Genomic DNA, 16,051 nt, shown 5'->3' with positions numbered 1-16,051 from the left:
TGTATTGTGTGACTTTGGTATTTTTAAGTTTTGGCTTGGATCCAACACTGTGTTGTGCTTTGTGAAGTAAACTCTTTCAAAATGTTTCTGTTTTTGCTGTTTATGCTTTGAAATTTGTGTGTGCATGCCTGCATGATAGACACAGTGATCGACAGACCACAGATATTTTAATTTTTCCCCTCATTTTGCGCCTTTTGTTCTAACCTACTGAATGATTGCTATATCTGGGTTTTTTATATACATAAGATAAAATGTAATTTATTTACTATCTAATTTTTATTGCAGTCATATTCTGTCCTTTTTTGTTTCTGTTTATTATGCTTACAAAAACAGTGTATGTGTTATTTGTAATTGTCAGTAACTGTTCTAAACACCTTCACTGAAATATCTTTGAATTATAATATTATTGTTTTTGTCAATAGTGCCTGGTGGCTTTGAACCAAGCGATATAACGGCTGCTTCTGATTAAACAAAAAGCACACAGGTCTGTCTCTGTAGGGATACTTTCTGAAATGTGGTCAGACTCTTTGAATAACAATCTGGGCCTGTTAGTGGCAAAAACAAGCACTTTCAGTGGATGTACTTTGAAAGGTGCGGTTGCTCCACAGGATTACATTACAGCCGTCGTTGGCTGTTTGCAGCTGCCAGCTGAGGCGATCTACTGGACCACTTCCAAAACATTTCATAATTACTAGTCCTTTTGAGGCCAAAATAAGTAGAATAGGGCCCAGGTTTAAAAATACCAGAGTTCTTCTTTAGGGCATTGCACAGTGGCTCTTCAAAATCAGACTTATTACACCACTTGACCCTCCCTCAGTTGTTTTCTTTATCCCTCTGTCTGCTGAAGAGTAATTAGTAGAGCTGTTCATTAATTACACACGAGTCCATGGCCAGACATCAGAGCGCTGCCGGAGCAGGTGACTGTATCTGTCAACTGAATCCAATTTTGCCAACTCGCGCAACGTTCATGATTTGTTCAATCAAGACGTCACAGACAATTTGTCTGGCATGCCTTGTCCCTCGGCCACCTCCAAGCTCTTCTCAGAAAAGAAAATTAGAGTATCCGTCAGCCGTCCCAAAGGGTCCTGCCTTTGGGAGATGTAGCATCCTCCCCCTCTGTTGACAGACCTGGCGCCCGGCTCACTTGTCACTGTAATTAGTTTTGTTTCACTACCATTGTGTTCAGCAGCCCTGCTTTATTGCTGCATAGTTGTGTGCAGTCGGGGCTCATTCCACAGCATTGTATTAAAGTAGGCTGCGCTTAAATGCCGTGACATCAAAACATAAAACAAGAATTCTCCTCAAGCATTGATTTCTCCTGTTCTCAACAGCTTGTAATAAGCAAGCATGCTTCTTGTGTCCAGCGTCCCACTTATTTGTGTCTCTCTGCAAAACAGCAATTACAGGCCAGTGTTCCATTGATGAATCTTGGATGGCTTTAATTAATCAGCTGGATAATGCTGCATGGGACTGAGTGTGGATGGAAGAGGTCATGAGGGGGCTTGGCCCACCATGGATGGGAGAGCAAATCTCAGAGCTTGATCAACAACAGGAGTGTTATTTATCAGCACATGCATGGTGTCCCTGGAAGGAATCTGGTGTGCTCAGGATTTTAGGACATGGAGTAGAATAAAACCCAGGGTCACTACTCTGGTTTTTCTCACACCCTTTCTGGTAAGAACACTACACAGGTGTGTAAAGGATATCCATAGCATCATCTGTGCACATACATACATTTGGTGACATTACATTGAGTCTTATGGACTAATGTGTTGTACTGATATAACATGACTGGGCATGAATTTAGATCTTACAGAGATGGTATGCAAATTATTGGCAAATTCAGTTCCTTTTCATGATGAACAATGAGTCAGGTCTTTATAGAGTGATTTTTTTGTGTCAAAGTGTGTTTAGAAATACTGCTAAATTAAATTTTAGCGGCAAACAATGTCACATCCAGGGTGGTGTGAATTGAGGTAAAGACACATAAATGTGTTTTGAGATCAGTCTGAAGCAGCATGTTTCACACAAACTCAATCACTCACATACACAGATTCCTAGTTAACTACAAGTACCATCTGTGCATTTAATGCATCATCTGTTTGGGGCAACTAAAGACAGAGTGTACAAATAGTGTAGTGCTTTGAATTCACACAAATAAGACACGCGGAAAAAATGGCTGTGCACTCAATGTTACTACATATTGACAAATGATTTATTGGTGCCATTACATTCTGTAAATCATATTTTACTTCTGTTAGACTTCTCTTCTTCCTATGTGGATCATATTAGTTTCAGTTAGGGCTCATCATTTTTCTTCTTCCACTGCATTTGTCTTTTGTGGAGTACCACAAGGCTCAAATTTAGGTCCTGCGTCATTCTCTTTATCCTCACTCCCTGTACATCAAAAATGATGAAGGAAATATCCCAATTCAACATCCAAACAATCCCGTCCATCCACCCATTCATTGTCTCCACTTATCCTTAAGGGTCGCAGGGGGATTTGAGCCCATCCCAGTTGACATTGGGCGAAAGGCAGGATACACCCTGGCCTTGTTGCTCGTCAATCACAGCTGTGAGGCAACAGTGCTAACCACTGCCCTCCAAATAATCCCAAAACTCTAAAAGATTACATGGATTTGATGTTTCCTTCACAATATTTTTTCTCTAAAACTTCGTCCATCATTGCATCTTCATGACCAGATGTATGTGTATCTTGTTCCAAAACCATGGACATTAATCTGATGATTTAAGTCGTTCTACTCTTGGAAAGATTTTCCACCAGAGTTTGGAGTGACAAGATCATTAGTGAAGTCAGGCACTGATGTTGCAGTCAAGTTATTTCACACTGAAACAGGAAAACTATTTCTTAATGGACATGGATTTGTGCACGAAGCCACAGTCATGTTAAAACAGGAAAGGGTCCATCCCAGACTGTTATCTCAATGTTGGAAGCACACCATTGTCTAAAATATAATTCTTTCACTTTATCAGAGCTAAGGAGCCTAACCCAAACCACCTGCTATTCAGGGTGTAGTTTATATAGGCCAGCCAAGACAGGAAAATCTTATGCATTATGCAAACTCTGTGAGGTACAGCTTTGTTTTAATATGCTGTTTCCTGTCATCCCTGATAGCTGTGATGTTAAGTGCACACCAGAAATAGGCTCCATACTGTCTCGCCCACCTAAAGCTTACGCTTTCAAAGTTCAAGTGTTCATTGAAATATTTTCTTTTTCCAGACCTTTTTAATTCAACCTAGGAACAACTTCTCTTTTAAAGCCTTTTTACCTTGCTGCACTCGTGAGAAACCTTCAAACCTCAGCTTTTATTTTGCCCTAGCTCCAGTCCACCCCTCTCACAAACAGGTATCACATCCTCCGACTACAATAACAACAGTAATGAACTAACTGGCAAGTGGCAGCTGCGCTCTGACCGCTCCTCTGGCCTAAACTGATTCACAGCAACCCATAATGACTTTTACTCCCAAGGCCCTGGTGTTACCAATACCACACACATGTTGCAGGTTCATTTATAACCGAGGACAGCCTTTTAGTAATCAGATAGTGGTTCGATAAACGCTGAACTGCTGACTCCCTTGAGGAAGGCTTCTGAAGGGCGATTTACCACCTCAGTGCTGATGTGATGTCTATCCTCTGCTGGCTCTTTGTGTTTGTGTACAGAGGGGGCGTGGGGCTTCTCTCTGTTTCTGAGTGCGAGTGTGTGTGTTTGTGGTCTTTTGAGAAGGAATAGACATTTTGTGACTGCAGAACAGACTGATGGGCCCAGCATCCCCTTTGGCTCCTCTGAAAGAAAAAAAAAAGCTGCAGCTGATGATGCAGCCTGCTTCTCTGTTCAATGACAACACAATTTACACCTTTGAAAAGACACACCAATGTACAATAGCATCTATGACATTTTCATATAAATGTTCATATAAATAACCCCCCCACCCCCCCACCCTCGACTGCCAGTGGATATAACACAATAGCGATTAAACCTCTGCTGATTTCATGAAAGCCTTTCCATTTGCTGCCTCTAAATTCTCTGCATCTGGTAGGCCTTTAGTTGGAATAATCCTCCTGGCACACAGGAAATGGTGCATTTTCCTTGCGAAGCAACAACAGCACATATCTTTTAATAAATACAAGAAAATGAAAGGGATAAAAGAAGTTGGTATGAGCAGCAATAGCTCCTACTTACAAAGCGCCAACTACAGAAAGTTAAAGTTGAAAAACAGAAAATGAGGATGAAATCAGGAATTTTGATTGACAAGTGTCACACACCAACACAAAACAACCCATGTTGGAAAGAAAATGTAAACTTATAGTTAGCACTTTCTCACCACTGTACAATATTTTTTAAATATAGCATACCTTATTTTGGAAGCTGGCTCTGCAAATCTTCCTAAATACACAAACATGCTGCACAATTTATTCATAAACATGAACTCATTATACAAACCTCATATAACCACATTATTTCTGCACTGCTCAAGTGAAAAAGAATAATTTAAACTCTGTACAGCACAGTACTTGTGGTAAAAAGGTGCTTCTTCCCTCCTTTTGATCCCTCGCTTCCTCTCTGCAGTCTCATATGAATAAATATGTGCATGTTTTCATAGCATCCTCAGTTTCTGCAAGATTTAGCTCTTTTACACAATGTTACAGGACAGAGGCAAGAAGGGAGAGGAGGCTGTATGTTAGGTTTTTTTTTTCCATTCCTTGAAGATTATGGACACATGATGACAGGAGCACAACATAATGCAGAAAATAGAAAAAGCAGCTTAGCGGTAGTCACCGGCTTGACAGGAACACTGTAAGATATACTGAGCTGAACAATACAAACAATACAATGAATATGTTCTGCATTAGTTCCTGACACAATAAGACATTATTGGCAATCATATATATAGCAGGAATAAAAGTCAGTTACACAATGTAGTAAGCTATATTTCACCATTACAAAAGTAAATGTATCTTGGGGTTTGCTATAACAATACAAATGTAACTGCAGCAGTAAGGATGACTTCTTGGTGTTCCCAGTGTCAGTGGATGAGCCCTATGTGGGTGCTTGTCTCTAAGAAAAAAGCAAAAACAAAATAAAAATAACTGTGAGCAGCTCCAAGGTCATTTGATATGACTTGATTTGACTTGAAGAAAAATTAAGTTACTACACGTTGCGTGCTGTTACGTTGAAAGCGGTGGAGGAATCATTCACAGTCTAAAAAACAGAAGTTATCTGCAAAACTGTAAAACTTAAAGGATAACTTCACCAATTTTATATACGATGGTAAGTTTCTTCTTCATAAGGAGGACTCAGGCTGTTGGATAATGTCTTCATATGTTCTAACATAATATTTAGTATTTTTGGCTATTGACACACATTAGGACCAAAAAGTCAGTATATCTTGGTTTTTACTTTTAACAATGTGCAATACAAAATTGCTGGAGTGCCCCTTTAATCTGAAAATTGAATGTCAAATCAATGAAGCGGAGTGGAAAAAGTACAAAATAAATGAAATATTTCTCTTTGTAATGAGGTGGAGGATTAAAGTAGCTAATGAATATTAAGTATCATCAAATAGAAATACTGAGTAAAGAATACATACCTTCTAAAAATTGAGCATTTTAGGGCTTCTATCTACCACTGGATGTTAAAGGCAGCTCTGGTTACCTTGGATAGTGGGACCTCTAAATATCTAATACTTTTTTGTGTCAATATTTAAGCCTGAAGTGGATGAATGTTTTTTCCCCGCATGGCTTAACAGAGAGCAGAGCAGAGCAGAGCTTGGGTTCCTCCTTCCACAATGCACTTCTTCAGGCCGATCATTGTGGTACTCTACTGTAAGAGGAGACACAATAGCTTCAAACAGTTTCTGTTTACCTGACACTTTTACCACGTAAGTGAGTGAGAGGGTTCATTCGCACACCTGCTGGCCTCCGATGTGCTTGGTAGGTGGAGCCTGCTGTTAACATACATCAAGCAACACCTGCCTAAAACGCCTTGGCAGAAACAAGCTGCTGCAATGTAGGCTTGCGGTCATATTTCCAGGCTACTTTCACTTTACAGCAAATGCAGTTCTTTTCCGTTCCCTCTGTGGCGATGGCTTGTTGCCTCTGAGTGATGGGCTGTGGGAACAGTAAGGTGCTGCCTGAGGCGTCCAAGAAGGGTTATGTAAGTGTAGTGCAATCACTCGTAGCCTTTGGTAAAGCACATGATGATGATGAGCCACAGAAGTGCACGGAGAAGCAAAGAGGTCCATGGTTTTCCACCAACGTTAAGACTCTTCAACCAGCATCAAGCAGCCACCAGCAGACACTCAGAGATGGACGACGCCAGGACAAATTTGCCAAGTACACGGACAAGTTTGATCCACGTGTGACAGCAAGGTAAATGATAATAATAGTGTGGATTCACACACAAAATATACTAATATATAGTGTTGAAATGCATTTTAAAGGGGAAAAAAGCTGTGATCATTTCAAATAAAAGTCTAGCTACTTTTTGACACTCAATTGTTCTTAAATCCAGTATCACAGTATAAGATAGCTTGTTTTTATAGTTAAACTGTGTGTAAATTGCATTTTGTTCCAACATCACTGTGAATATTTGGGGACAAAAACAGGTCTAATGATACTTGAACTGCTAGTAACTGCGTTTGTCTTTTAAATTTCAAGTAGCTTACTGTGAAAAAAGACTTGCTGAAAGACAGAGGCTGAATTTGTGAACACGTCATGTTAACTCAGTCCTGTTAGTAACCAGTTTTGAACATGTATTTAAAAAATAGATGATTTGCAGTTCAGCACAAGGTGAAATGACTATTTAAGGGCATTCACATTGATCACAGGAGCCTCCTCAAGTCACCAGCTTTCTCAGTCTGCCCAGCCTGCCACTAACCTTCATGCAAAACAATGTACTAGCAGTAACAGAAGACATTCATTTGAGAGGACAAAGCCTTGTAACACCTGAAGACTGCCTTCCTGTTCTTGTCAGATGGAAGCGTAGAATCTATTAAAGCAAGGAAATGAACGTCTTTAAGGAAGGCGCATATCTTTCTCTACATCTGATCAGTATCACTTATATGAAGTATTGCCTTGTCCATCTGGGATCTAAATCAAAGTAATTGCAAATATGTATGTATATGTGAATTTGCCTGGTCCACACTGCTGCAGGAGGCTATACAACATGCAGATATGTTGCCATACATCACGGCAGCATCTGCAGTGAGAGACGTTGAGTGCTTTGCAACAGTGTACCATGAGTTAGTTATGCTGTAATGAGTCATCATTCTCCGTCTGCCCTGTCAGATACGACATCAAGGCACTGATCGGCCGAGGGAGCTTCAGCCGCGTTGTGCGCGTGGAGCACAGGGCGACTCGCCAGCCCTTTGCTATAAAAATGATGGAAGTGGAGGCCCCAGAGGGCCGTGAGGTGTGCTCCTCAGAGCTGGCGGTGCTGCAGAGGGTGAGCCACTCTAATGTGATTCAGCTGATCGAGGTGTTTCAGTTTCCACAGCGGGTTTACATGGTGCTGGAACTGGCCACAGGTGGGGAGCTGCTGGACCGTGTCGTCAGCAGGGGCCACTTCACAGAGCGGGACGCTACCCAGGCCCTCCGGATGGTGCTGGCTGGGGTGGGGTACCTGCACAATCTGGGTATCACCCACAGAGACTTGAAGCCTGAGAATATTCTATATTACCACCCTGGGGCCGACTCCAGGCTGCTGGTGACTGACTTTGGACTGGCCAGCACCGGCAGCACAGGGTCTGAGGTTTCTGGCCCTGAGAGAAGCGACAGGGGAGATCATACCGGAGCAGACGGGACTTGGTCCCTCAGAACCACCTGTGGAACTCCTGAGTACATGGCCCCCGAGGTACTGCTGAGGAGACAATATTCCTGTGGAGTGGACATGTGGGCCCTGGGGGTGATCACCTACATTGTGCTAAGTGGATCCATGCCATTTGAGGATGACAGTCGCACGCGGCTCTACAGATCCATTGTGAGAGGAAGATACAGCTTCCATGGAGATGTGAGTTCACTGGGCTTTTCATTGCATGTTGGAGTTTAGTTATGTAAAGAATGTATTTATATGTATGTATATTGGACAATTCTGATTTATATCCAGTGCCAATGTTAGTGTGTCATATGTGCAGCAAGGCAGAAACTAAGGGTGCAGATGTTGGGTTAGTGTGTGGCCATGGAACCATAGAATACTTTATATAGATTTATATACAATAGCAATAAAAAGTTTTACCTGTTGCACCAACTACATAGATTTTTCCCGGGGAACAGCTCATGGTTTTCTAGTTTATTTTGTCTAGTGTGGTGCTACTTGTTGCATTTCAGTATCTTCACACAAACATTTATGTATGTCCCTAAAAAAGTGTTTTAATGTTGAATGGCTGTGCTTACAAAGAGAGAAAGTTAGTAGCCAGTTTGAAAAGTGAACACCGGTTCATGCAGCAGATCCATACAATTCAATTTCTAAGGAATATTCTCTTATAGAAGAGGTGGAAGGTGTCATTCTCATAGCAATTACAGATGCCTTCCCATAATGTAGAATTGACCCCTGCTTCTAGTGAAGCTGTTTTGACAGTCCTGGCACAAAGCTGGTGTGGACATGAAGTTAAAATAGAAACTTTGTGAACTTTTTCTATCAATCAGAGGCTCAGGAACACAGTTTACCCAGAAAATCTGTAGTTCTTTGACAAGTTGTAATTCTTTAGCTGGCTGAGGTTTAACCCAATGACTGAGACTATTTCTGATTCCAGCAAAAATGTGAAACTCCCATCTGCAGTTTCCATTTTGACATTTGGCCTCCCCGCAACACAATCTGGTTTATTGTGTATGACATGCCTGCTTTGTGCCTGCTTTGTGCGATTATCATATCCTGGTAACACTCCAGCAGCACATCTGTTCTCATGTGGCTGGGTTACATCTACTTCCTGCACATGAATGATTCACACCTTAATCATTATGATATTAGAACTCGTTGAAGTAGCTGCATTATTACGTCCTTGCCTGGTATAAGTAGAAAGATTTCAACTAAGCACGTGCAGGTGAACTTCTCCTCGCCTTCATCACTTCCTCTGCAACATCGTAACGTACAAGATCGGATATGTGAAAGTTTGTTGTGGTGTCTCACGTTTGGCTCTCTGAGGATACTTTGAAATGGGGGAAAGTCGGCCCTGCATGTTTTTTTTTCTCCTTTCCTCTGTCATACAACTGAAGTGGGTATTTTTAACAGCCTATTCTGTCGAGCTCAGTGGTGAGTTTGGGCTTGTTCTTTCACGCTGATTACACCCAAGGCTGGATTATTCACTGGGCTTTAAGCCTGGCCTGATTCTCAGGGATGCGGTCTGACATTTTAGTCTGGCATACAAGAGGCTCCCATACATAGGCCCTGGACTATTATCCCTGTGTTTACCGCTGCACTGACCACCAACTGAACAATAGTGCAAAATCCTTCTAGAGTTTATGCAAGGGCTTATTTCACGTTTTCATGGTAGCTTTCAATGCAGCTTATATGTAGGCCACACTGGTGGAGCAAAATCCTTAGGAACAAAGCTGAAAACCACATTTTATAGTTTCTTATGTATCGTACCTCACAGCGCACCGAGAGGCAGCAAAGACATCAATCTGTAATATCATATGATGACAATATGAAGACATCATACATGGCTGAGTAGGCGTCCAGGGCTTGACAGATCAGCCATCAATCAAATTCCCACGTTGACAAGACACTTATTCTCTATCATGTGCAAGTATCCACCCTCTCTGATAGACTGACAACACTCAGGCACACACATAGATTATAATGCTGTAATGTGTGATGAAGGTTCACAAGTGTTCACAAAATGTGGGTCTCTGCCATCACAAGGGTTCTTCATGTCATCCAGAAGGGTGCTTGTCTTTGGGACAAGAACAGTTTCAACAGCCTCAGCAATTCCCCCCACATATTAAACTTGACTTGAAGAGTTTCATTTGAAATGAGCCGTCCACCAGTTGTAGAAAGTGACACAGAGACCTGCACTATGTGCATGATGCCTTCCACAGCATGGGGAGGAATGATCACATTTTGTGGCATAATAGAACTGCATGTATAGCAACATAAACAAGCCCAGTGAGGCTCAGGTTTTCGAATGAATCAAAACAACTACTTTCTTCTTGACCAAAGATGTCGATAAAACTAGGCACAGCAGACGTGTTGACTTTGTCATAGTAAGGAAAGCACGGGTGTTATCAATAACAGTAATGGTGGCTCCGTTCTGTTCAAGTGAGTGTGACAGTGAGCCAGCATGCACAATACCTCAACCCTGAAACTAAAGCAGCCAAATGGAATTCAGCCCTCATTAATTTGATTGCTTATAAATGCTTATCCTACACTGATGGGTCAAAATCGTCCACAGTGAAAACGGTCATAAGCCCAGAAATTGCAGTCAGAGTGCCAAGAGAGCCTTTAAAAAGATTATGAAGATCCTTCAAGAAAGAGGTCGGCAAGTTGGCACAATTTGGTGCAACAAGGAGCCATAAATGAGGTGAGCTTTGCTAAACATAATAGGAAAGTAATTTCCCATTATATATTAAATATACGTATATTCCTTTATATGTTTATAAAGTCCACTGTTTTCTAGCTGTCTGTCAATCTATTTTTATGAATCCCCTTTGAACTATGTCCACTTATTAACAAATTGCTATATTACTATTTAGGTCAATAAGTTGCACAGTCATGTTAGTCATCAGTTTGTTATTCATCAGCAGCAGACTGCAATCAGAAATAAGTATTCAACAGAGTGATGAAAAAGGATTAACCCTCTCATTATTCATCAATTTTCCAGATGGACGTACCGATATTTTGAAACGTACTCTTCTTCTTTGCTATGCAAATTAATACTCGAGGGCTGCAATTACAGTGCAAACATTGTTCCCAGAGTATCAGTAACCTTTTGTGTTTATTGAAGCAGAATGGGGAGATGCAGTAAATGTGTATGTGTGTGTGTGAGAGAGAGAGAGAGAGAGAGAGAGAGAGAGAGAGAGTGTGAGAGTGTGGGTGGGCTGGGGGTTTGAGTAAGATTGAGGTGTGATTCACTTAGAAATACAAATGGCCCCCGGCACCTGCCCACGAACCAGGTCCCTCTGTCTCCCCGGCATCCCCCACCCCTTCCCTACAGTGTGAGCAACACACACACACACACACACCGTGCATACATTCCCCCCACGGGTGCAACAGCCCCTGGCCTAAAGACCTGTAGTGCAGACTCACACTGATGTGTTCACTCAACAGGGGGAGGGAGCAGGGAAGTTGGGGAGGGTGGGGGAGTCGGGGATGGATGGCAGGGTGGAGGACATCGGAGGGAAAAGAAAGGTGGGGGCAGAGGACGAGCGGGAGAGAGGAAGAGCGGGTGTAGCCTCGGGGGCTTTTCACACCTTATCACTCAATCCGTTTGCTGCACGTCGGACTGAGCGCTTCCCTCACATGGAATCAGGCCATTTCATCTCATCTGGTGCGCGTGATCGTGTAAGTGGATTTCTGTGTGTGTGTGTGTGTGTGTGTGTGTGTGTGTGTCCTCATGTCATGGCAGCATTTTGTATGTAAAGCACAAATCCTTGCTTTAGTTCAGACAGCAGCTTAGTAACCTCCTCTGCATTCTGCTGCTGTTTTATTGAAGACACACTTTCCTGACCCAACCCAAACATCTGCATCTCTCAGCAGCAGGGCAATCTGGGTAATGGTTAGCCCAGTCTGCCCCCTAGTGAGCAGCATGTGAACAAATCCAGCCTCCACTTGGCCACAGTCTATTGTACATGACAGTCCAATCTCTCCTGCATCCGGGTATTGATATTTTGATTACTGTGGTTTAGCTGAGACTTTCACCTGAATTAGCAACAGGCCACCTTCCCCAGTTGGGCTCATTATGATGTGGCATATTTAAACTTGGCTTTGTTTCTCAGGAAATGCTGCCAGATGAATCAGATTTGACTCAATTGCGAGGCAGAGACTCTCATGTGGTGCAGTTCATTACTCAAAAGTGTATTATCCTCGTGATCACATTAGCGTAATCCAACCTTCTAGCGTTTTCTTCATTTGTTGCAATTATACTGCTTCTGTCAAGTAAAGATGTAGCACGCGGCAAACACAGTCGGCGGAGCTTCTCATTCATTCTAACAAGATGTTGTTCAATAAACCAAGCCCTGTAGGTTTCTCCACTGCTTTTGCCATATCTGGACTCCACTTATCTCCCCTCTCTCCCGCCTCTTCATCGAGCTCAACAGTGATGTATAACACCTCATCTCTTGCCCCCTTCCTCCAGACACAATAAAGCCTTTTGTGTATTCTGACGTGAAAAATGCTCAAAATAAGGGAGATAAACTTCCTTCAGGTGGCTTCGTTGCAAGAAAACAACGCAGTTTCGTCTGTTGATAGCAGGAAGGAGGTAAGCTTTTGTTACCTGTTCAAAGATTTTTTCCCCTGCATCCTTCCCACCTACTGAAGGCTTCAGCAACTCTTTTATGTAGCCAGCATGCATTTAACTCAAGCATTCCCATCATTTCAGAGCCAGGACAAAAGGCATCTGCTAGCCATGGCCGCTATCAAATGTGTGTTTCATGGCACAGTAATAAGGAACCTCACTGAATCACCAGTTAGATGAAGAGGAAAGTCAGGCTTGTTAGTCGTGGGAGCTCAATCAAACACCTTCTCTCCTTCCCAAGGAAACCGAGTGTCACTCTGCCCACCTCTCAGGTGTGAAATAACAACACAATGAGAGGAAAGTTTGAGTGAGAAGCGTTTTTATGACTCGTTCAGCAGGCGGCTCTGCACCCTGCTCTGTGCTCGCACACACACACTTCTCTCCAGTCAGTGCACTGTGAGAATAAGCCAGCCCCTGCTTCTTTGAATTCCTCTCACCGGCAACAGTCTCGCGATTGTCAATTTCATGCTTGATTAATTGTCATTACTCGGCGAGAGACAAAAAAAGGAGGAGAGAAATGCATTTCAGGATTAAAATGGAGAGCGAGACCTCCCTAAAGAGTGAGATTTAGTCTGTGCGAGGTTGAGCGAATTTTGCACACACAGATTTGACTGTATTTAGCTTTTATTCTCCTCTGCCAGACACGGTGGAGAATATTTGAGCTAATTGGTGAGTCATTTTTGCATCTTAAAGACAAGACAGTGAAATAGAAGTGATTAAGGAAGTAGTCCCTGAATTATGCTTAACATTACCTGACTTCATTCAAACAATCCATACTAAATATCATGAAGAACAGCTCTTCCCAAACCCCTGCTCTGTTCAAACACACATGATATCAATGGATGGGTTGTTATCAGGCTTCTGTAGAGCTCAATGATGAGCTGATCATTTAAAGCAGGTGTGCTGGAGCAGGGAAACATTAAAAACAAGTAGGTCAGTGGGCCACTGGGAGCAGGTTTGGTCGAACACTGATGCAGAGAAAGAGAACAAGTTTGCCTTCTGACACCGCTAAAGGTTATTGTGTTGTGGCCCAATCAGGTGTCTTCTGCCGTCTTGTAATCTTCCGTATCAATTGAATTCAATGTCAATCAGTAATATTTACTTTAAAATAAGATGGAAGCACAAAGGTCATCAGTATCCTGAAACAGGCCTCTACAGTGTTTTGTGACAAAGAACCAAAGCCGATGATGAATAATTTACTGATTCTGAATTATAATAATCATTCTGAGGTCTTCTCTCCCACTGGAAAGATGGGATGGCAGATTTCAAAGCATTCTTGAATGTCAACTTGGGTCATGACAAGGGAGATGATTTGCTATTTGAATTAACAAAGAGCAAAAGATCCCAGTGAGGCTCATCTGTGGCGCCTTTATTGTGAAGCTAATGCAGGCAAAGAATAAACACACACCCACATCCAACACATACGGCAGGGCCTGTCCTACCTCCCAGCCTTCGTATTCTTTCAGCCAAGGCTGCTGCTTCACTCTGCCCAGTGACATTTAGCTTTCCTTTGAGTTTAGTTCTGCTTGTTAGGCCTGCAGAGCGCAGGGATCATAGTTTTATTGCTTTGTTAGAATGAAATCTTACCTCCTGCTTTGAAGAGGCTTTCAATCTGTGCAGGCACCTCTTCTAGATACCCAGCCACTGCTTAGGGGACTGCGGGGTTCCCGAGTGTCTGTGTGTGTGTACATTGAATTGACATCTTCTGGGGGTGAGTGTTTTTATATTGACACTGATTGCTATCACTCTGCTCTGCTTCTTCTGTTCCACAGCCTTGGCCCTCAGTGTCCGACCTGGCGAAGGACTTTATCCAGCGCCTGCTGTTACTGGACCCGACCACGCGCCTGACGGCCAACCATGCCATCCATCACCCCTGGGTCATCACCATGGCAGCCAGCTCCTCCATGAGGAACCTCCATCGATCTATTTCCCAGAACCTGAGGCAACGGACATCACGCAGCTCCTCCCGGTGCCCGAGCAGTACCGCGAGCTCTGGCGACTCCAACAAGTGTGAGCCTGGGAAGGCTAATGTCAGTGGAGAAAGACCAAGAGCAGCAGCAAGGCAGGGCATCTGGACACACTCAGCCTCAGAGAGCCACATAACATCCAGCCAGAGGGCTCCTGTCCCAATATCACCATCCAGCTGAAGCACCTGATTCATGAGAAGGCTAATGAGAGGATGGAACCAGCTGGCCCCGCTCAGTGTGTGTTACAATCACAAACCTCAGAGCTGAAAACAGGGAGACAAAATGTGTTTGGCACAGGTGTAGTGACAAAAAAGAAAGTTTCCTCCCTTCTCTGGACTCCAAGCAGGAACCCAGGCTCCCCCAAGACTTCCATCCTCAATTTATTTCGTGCGGTTGGCTTAAGCTGTTAGTGAATAATATCCTTCAGTTTTGAGGTCCAGGCTTCTACTGAGGCAGAGCTGTCCACCTCCACAAGGTCTCTCGCCCCTGGTTATTCACACAGCTCAGACTAATGGGTTCAAGGTCTCATCTAGATCATTATGAGTCATTGCATTACCTGCCAGTGAAGAGGTTCACTCCACAGATGAGAAATTCGTCATTTGAGAAATGGAAGCTAATCTTAGTGAGGACTGGGTAAGAGTAGAAGAAAACTTGTTTCATCTGCTCTGATCTTTTGTCTCTTTTAAAATAGAATTTGAACTCCTCACCAACAAACAGCCAGGAGATTAGCATGTTTAACATTTTGCATCAGAAAGAAGCAAATAAGCTGTAGTCTTTTCTTTTGTTGTCACTCCTACATAGCAGCGCCCACAGTCCTGTGTAACTATTGAAAGCACAAAGCAGATATTTGGTGACAGGCCTCTATCAAGTTAAAATGAAGCTCTGGGTTTAAAGAGCTCTCGCCTCTCCCCCAAGCATTATGTAAGCTGTAAACAACAGCATTTTCCAAATAACCCTTTCTTCCAGTGAAGACTTTTAAATTAAAATGGTAAAACTAGAATGCATCAAGTTCCGAAAGTGCATTAAACTTCAAGTAGGATGCAAAACATAATTGACAATAACGTTTACTCTCCCATTTTCTTGTTTTAATCATTCATTATTAAAGCTTTTGGTTGCAAATGATGAATCATGTATTAGATCTACACACAGCGATATATAATATCTGAATGCAAGACAGATTTAACCAAGACAAATATTGGAAGGAGACAAAAGAAATATAAACCTCATGAAAAAAGACAATAAAAGTGGAACTGTCATTGAATATTCTATATTTCCCTTTCCCTTTAGGGATTAACTCTAATGCATAGATGTTTTGTGCAGTATCTCATAAGAGAGGGTAATGAGACACTTTTTAAAAAGTGAGATGAAGCACGGTTGTGTTCTGCTCTACCAACAAAATAAAATGTTTCACTTTTTTAGAGTATTTCTGATGTTTGTTGAGCCTCAGATACAAATGTATTGTCTAAATTATTGAATAAATTCCAATGCAGAAGTGCTTGTTTTCTTTCTAGGGGTCAGCAGGGAGCGACTCCATTGGCTCCAAAAAGAGGTCCAATTGTAGTCTGTGAGAAAACAACTCTTATTTTTCAGTTTGATCTCAGCAAACATTTTCC

At 42.5% G+C, this 16,051-nt stretch overlaps 1 protein-coding gene across 1 annotated transcript; it reads left to right on the top strand.

Annotated features, from left to right (window-relative positions):
* Positions 1–6,125: 6,125 nt before the first annotated feature.
* LOC139221437 (serine/threonine-protein kinase H1-like) lies at positions 6,126–14,618 on the top strand. Its single transcript, XM_070853359.1, has 3 exons — positions 6,126–6,391; positions 7,310–8,030; positions 14,244–14,618. The coding sequence occupies exons 1-3, from the start codon at positions 6,126–6,128 to the stop codon at positions 14,616–14,618; spliced, it is 1,362 nt and encodes a 453-aa protein (XP_070709460.1).
* Positions 14,619–16,051: the final 1,433 nt, after the last annotated feature.

This window comes from Pempheris klunzingeri, chromosome 21 (genome assembly GCF_042242105.1).
Source record: "Pempheris klunzingeri isolate RE-2024b chromosome 21, fPemKlu1.hap1, whole genome shotgun sequence".
NCBI lineage: Eukaryota > Metazoa > Chordata > Actinopteri > Acropomatiformes > Pempheridae > Pempheris > Pempheris klunzingeri.
The sequence above is the reverse complement of the archived record's forward strand: the minus strand, read 5'-3'. Positions and strand labels throughout refer to the sequence as shown.

Bases quoted from the DNA above. Each gene is read 5' to 3' on its own strand.
- LOC139221437 (XM_070853359.1), top strand. From the start codon at position 6,126: ATGGGCTGTGGGAACAGTAAGGTGCTGCCTGAGGCGTCCAAGAAGGGT. The intron at 6,392-7,309 runs GTAAATGATAAT...CTGCCCTGTCAG, and splicing joins GATCCACGTGTGACAGCAAG to ATACGACATCAAGGCACTGA. The intron at 8,031-14,243 runs GTGAGTTCACTG...TCTGTTCCACAG, and splicing joins GATACAGCTTCCATGGAGAT to CCTTGGCCCTCAGTGTCCGA.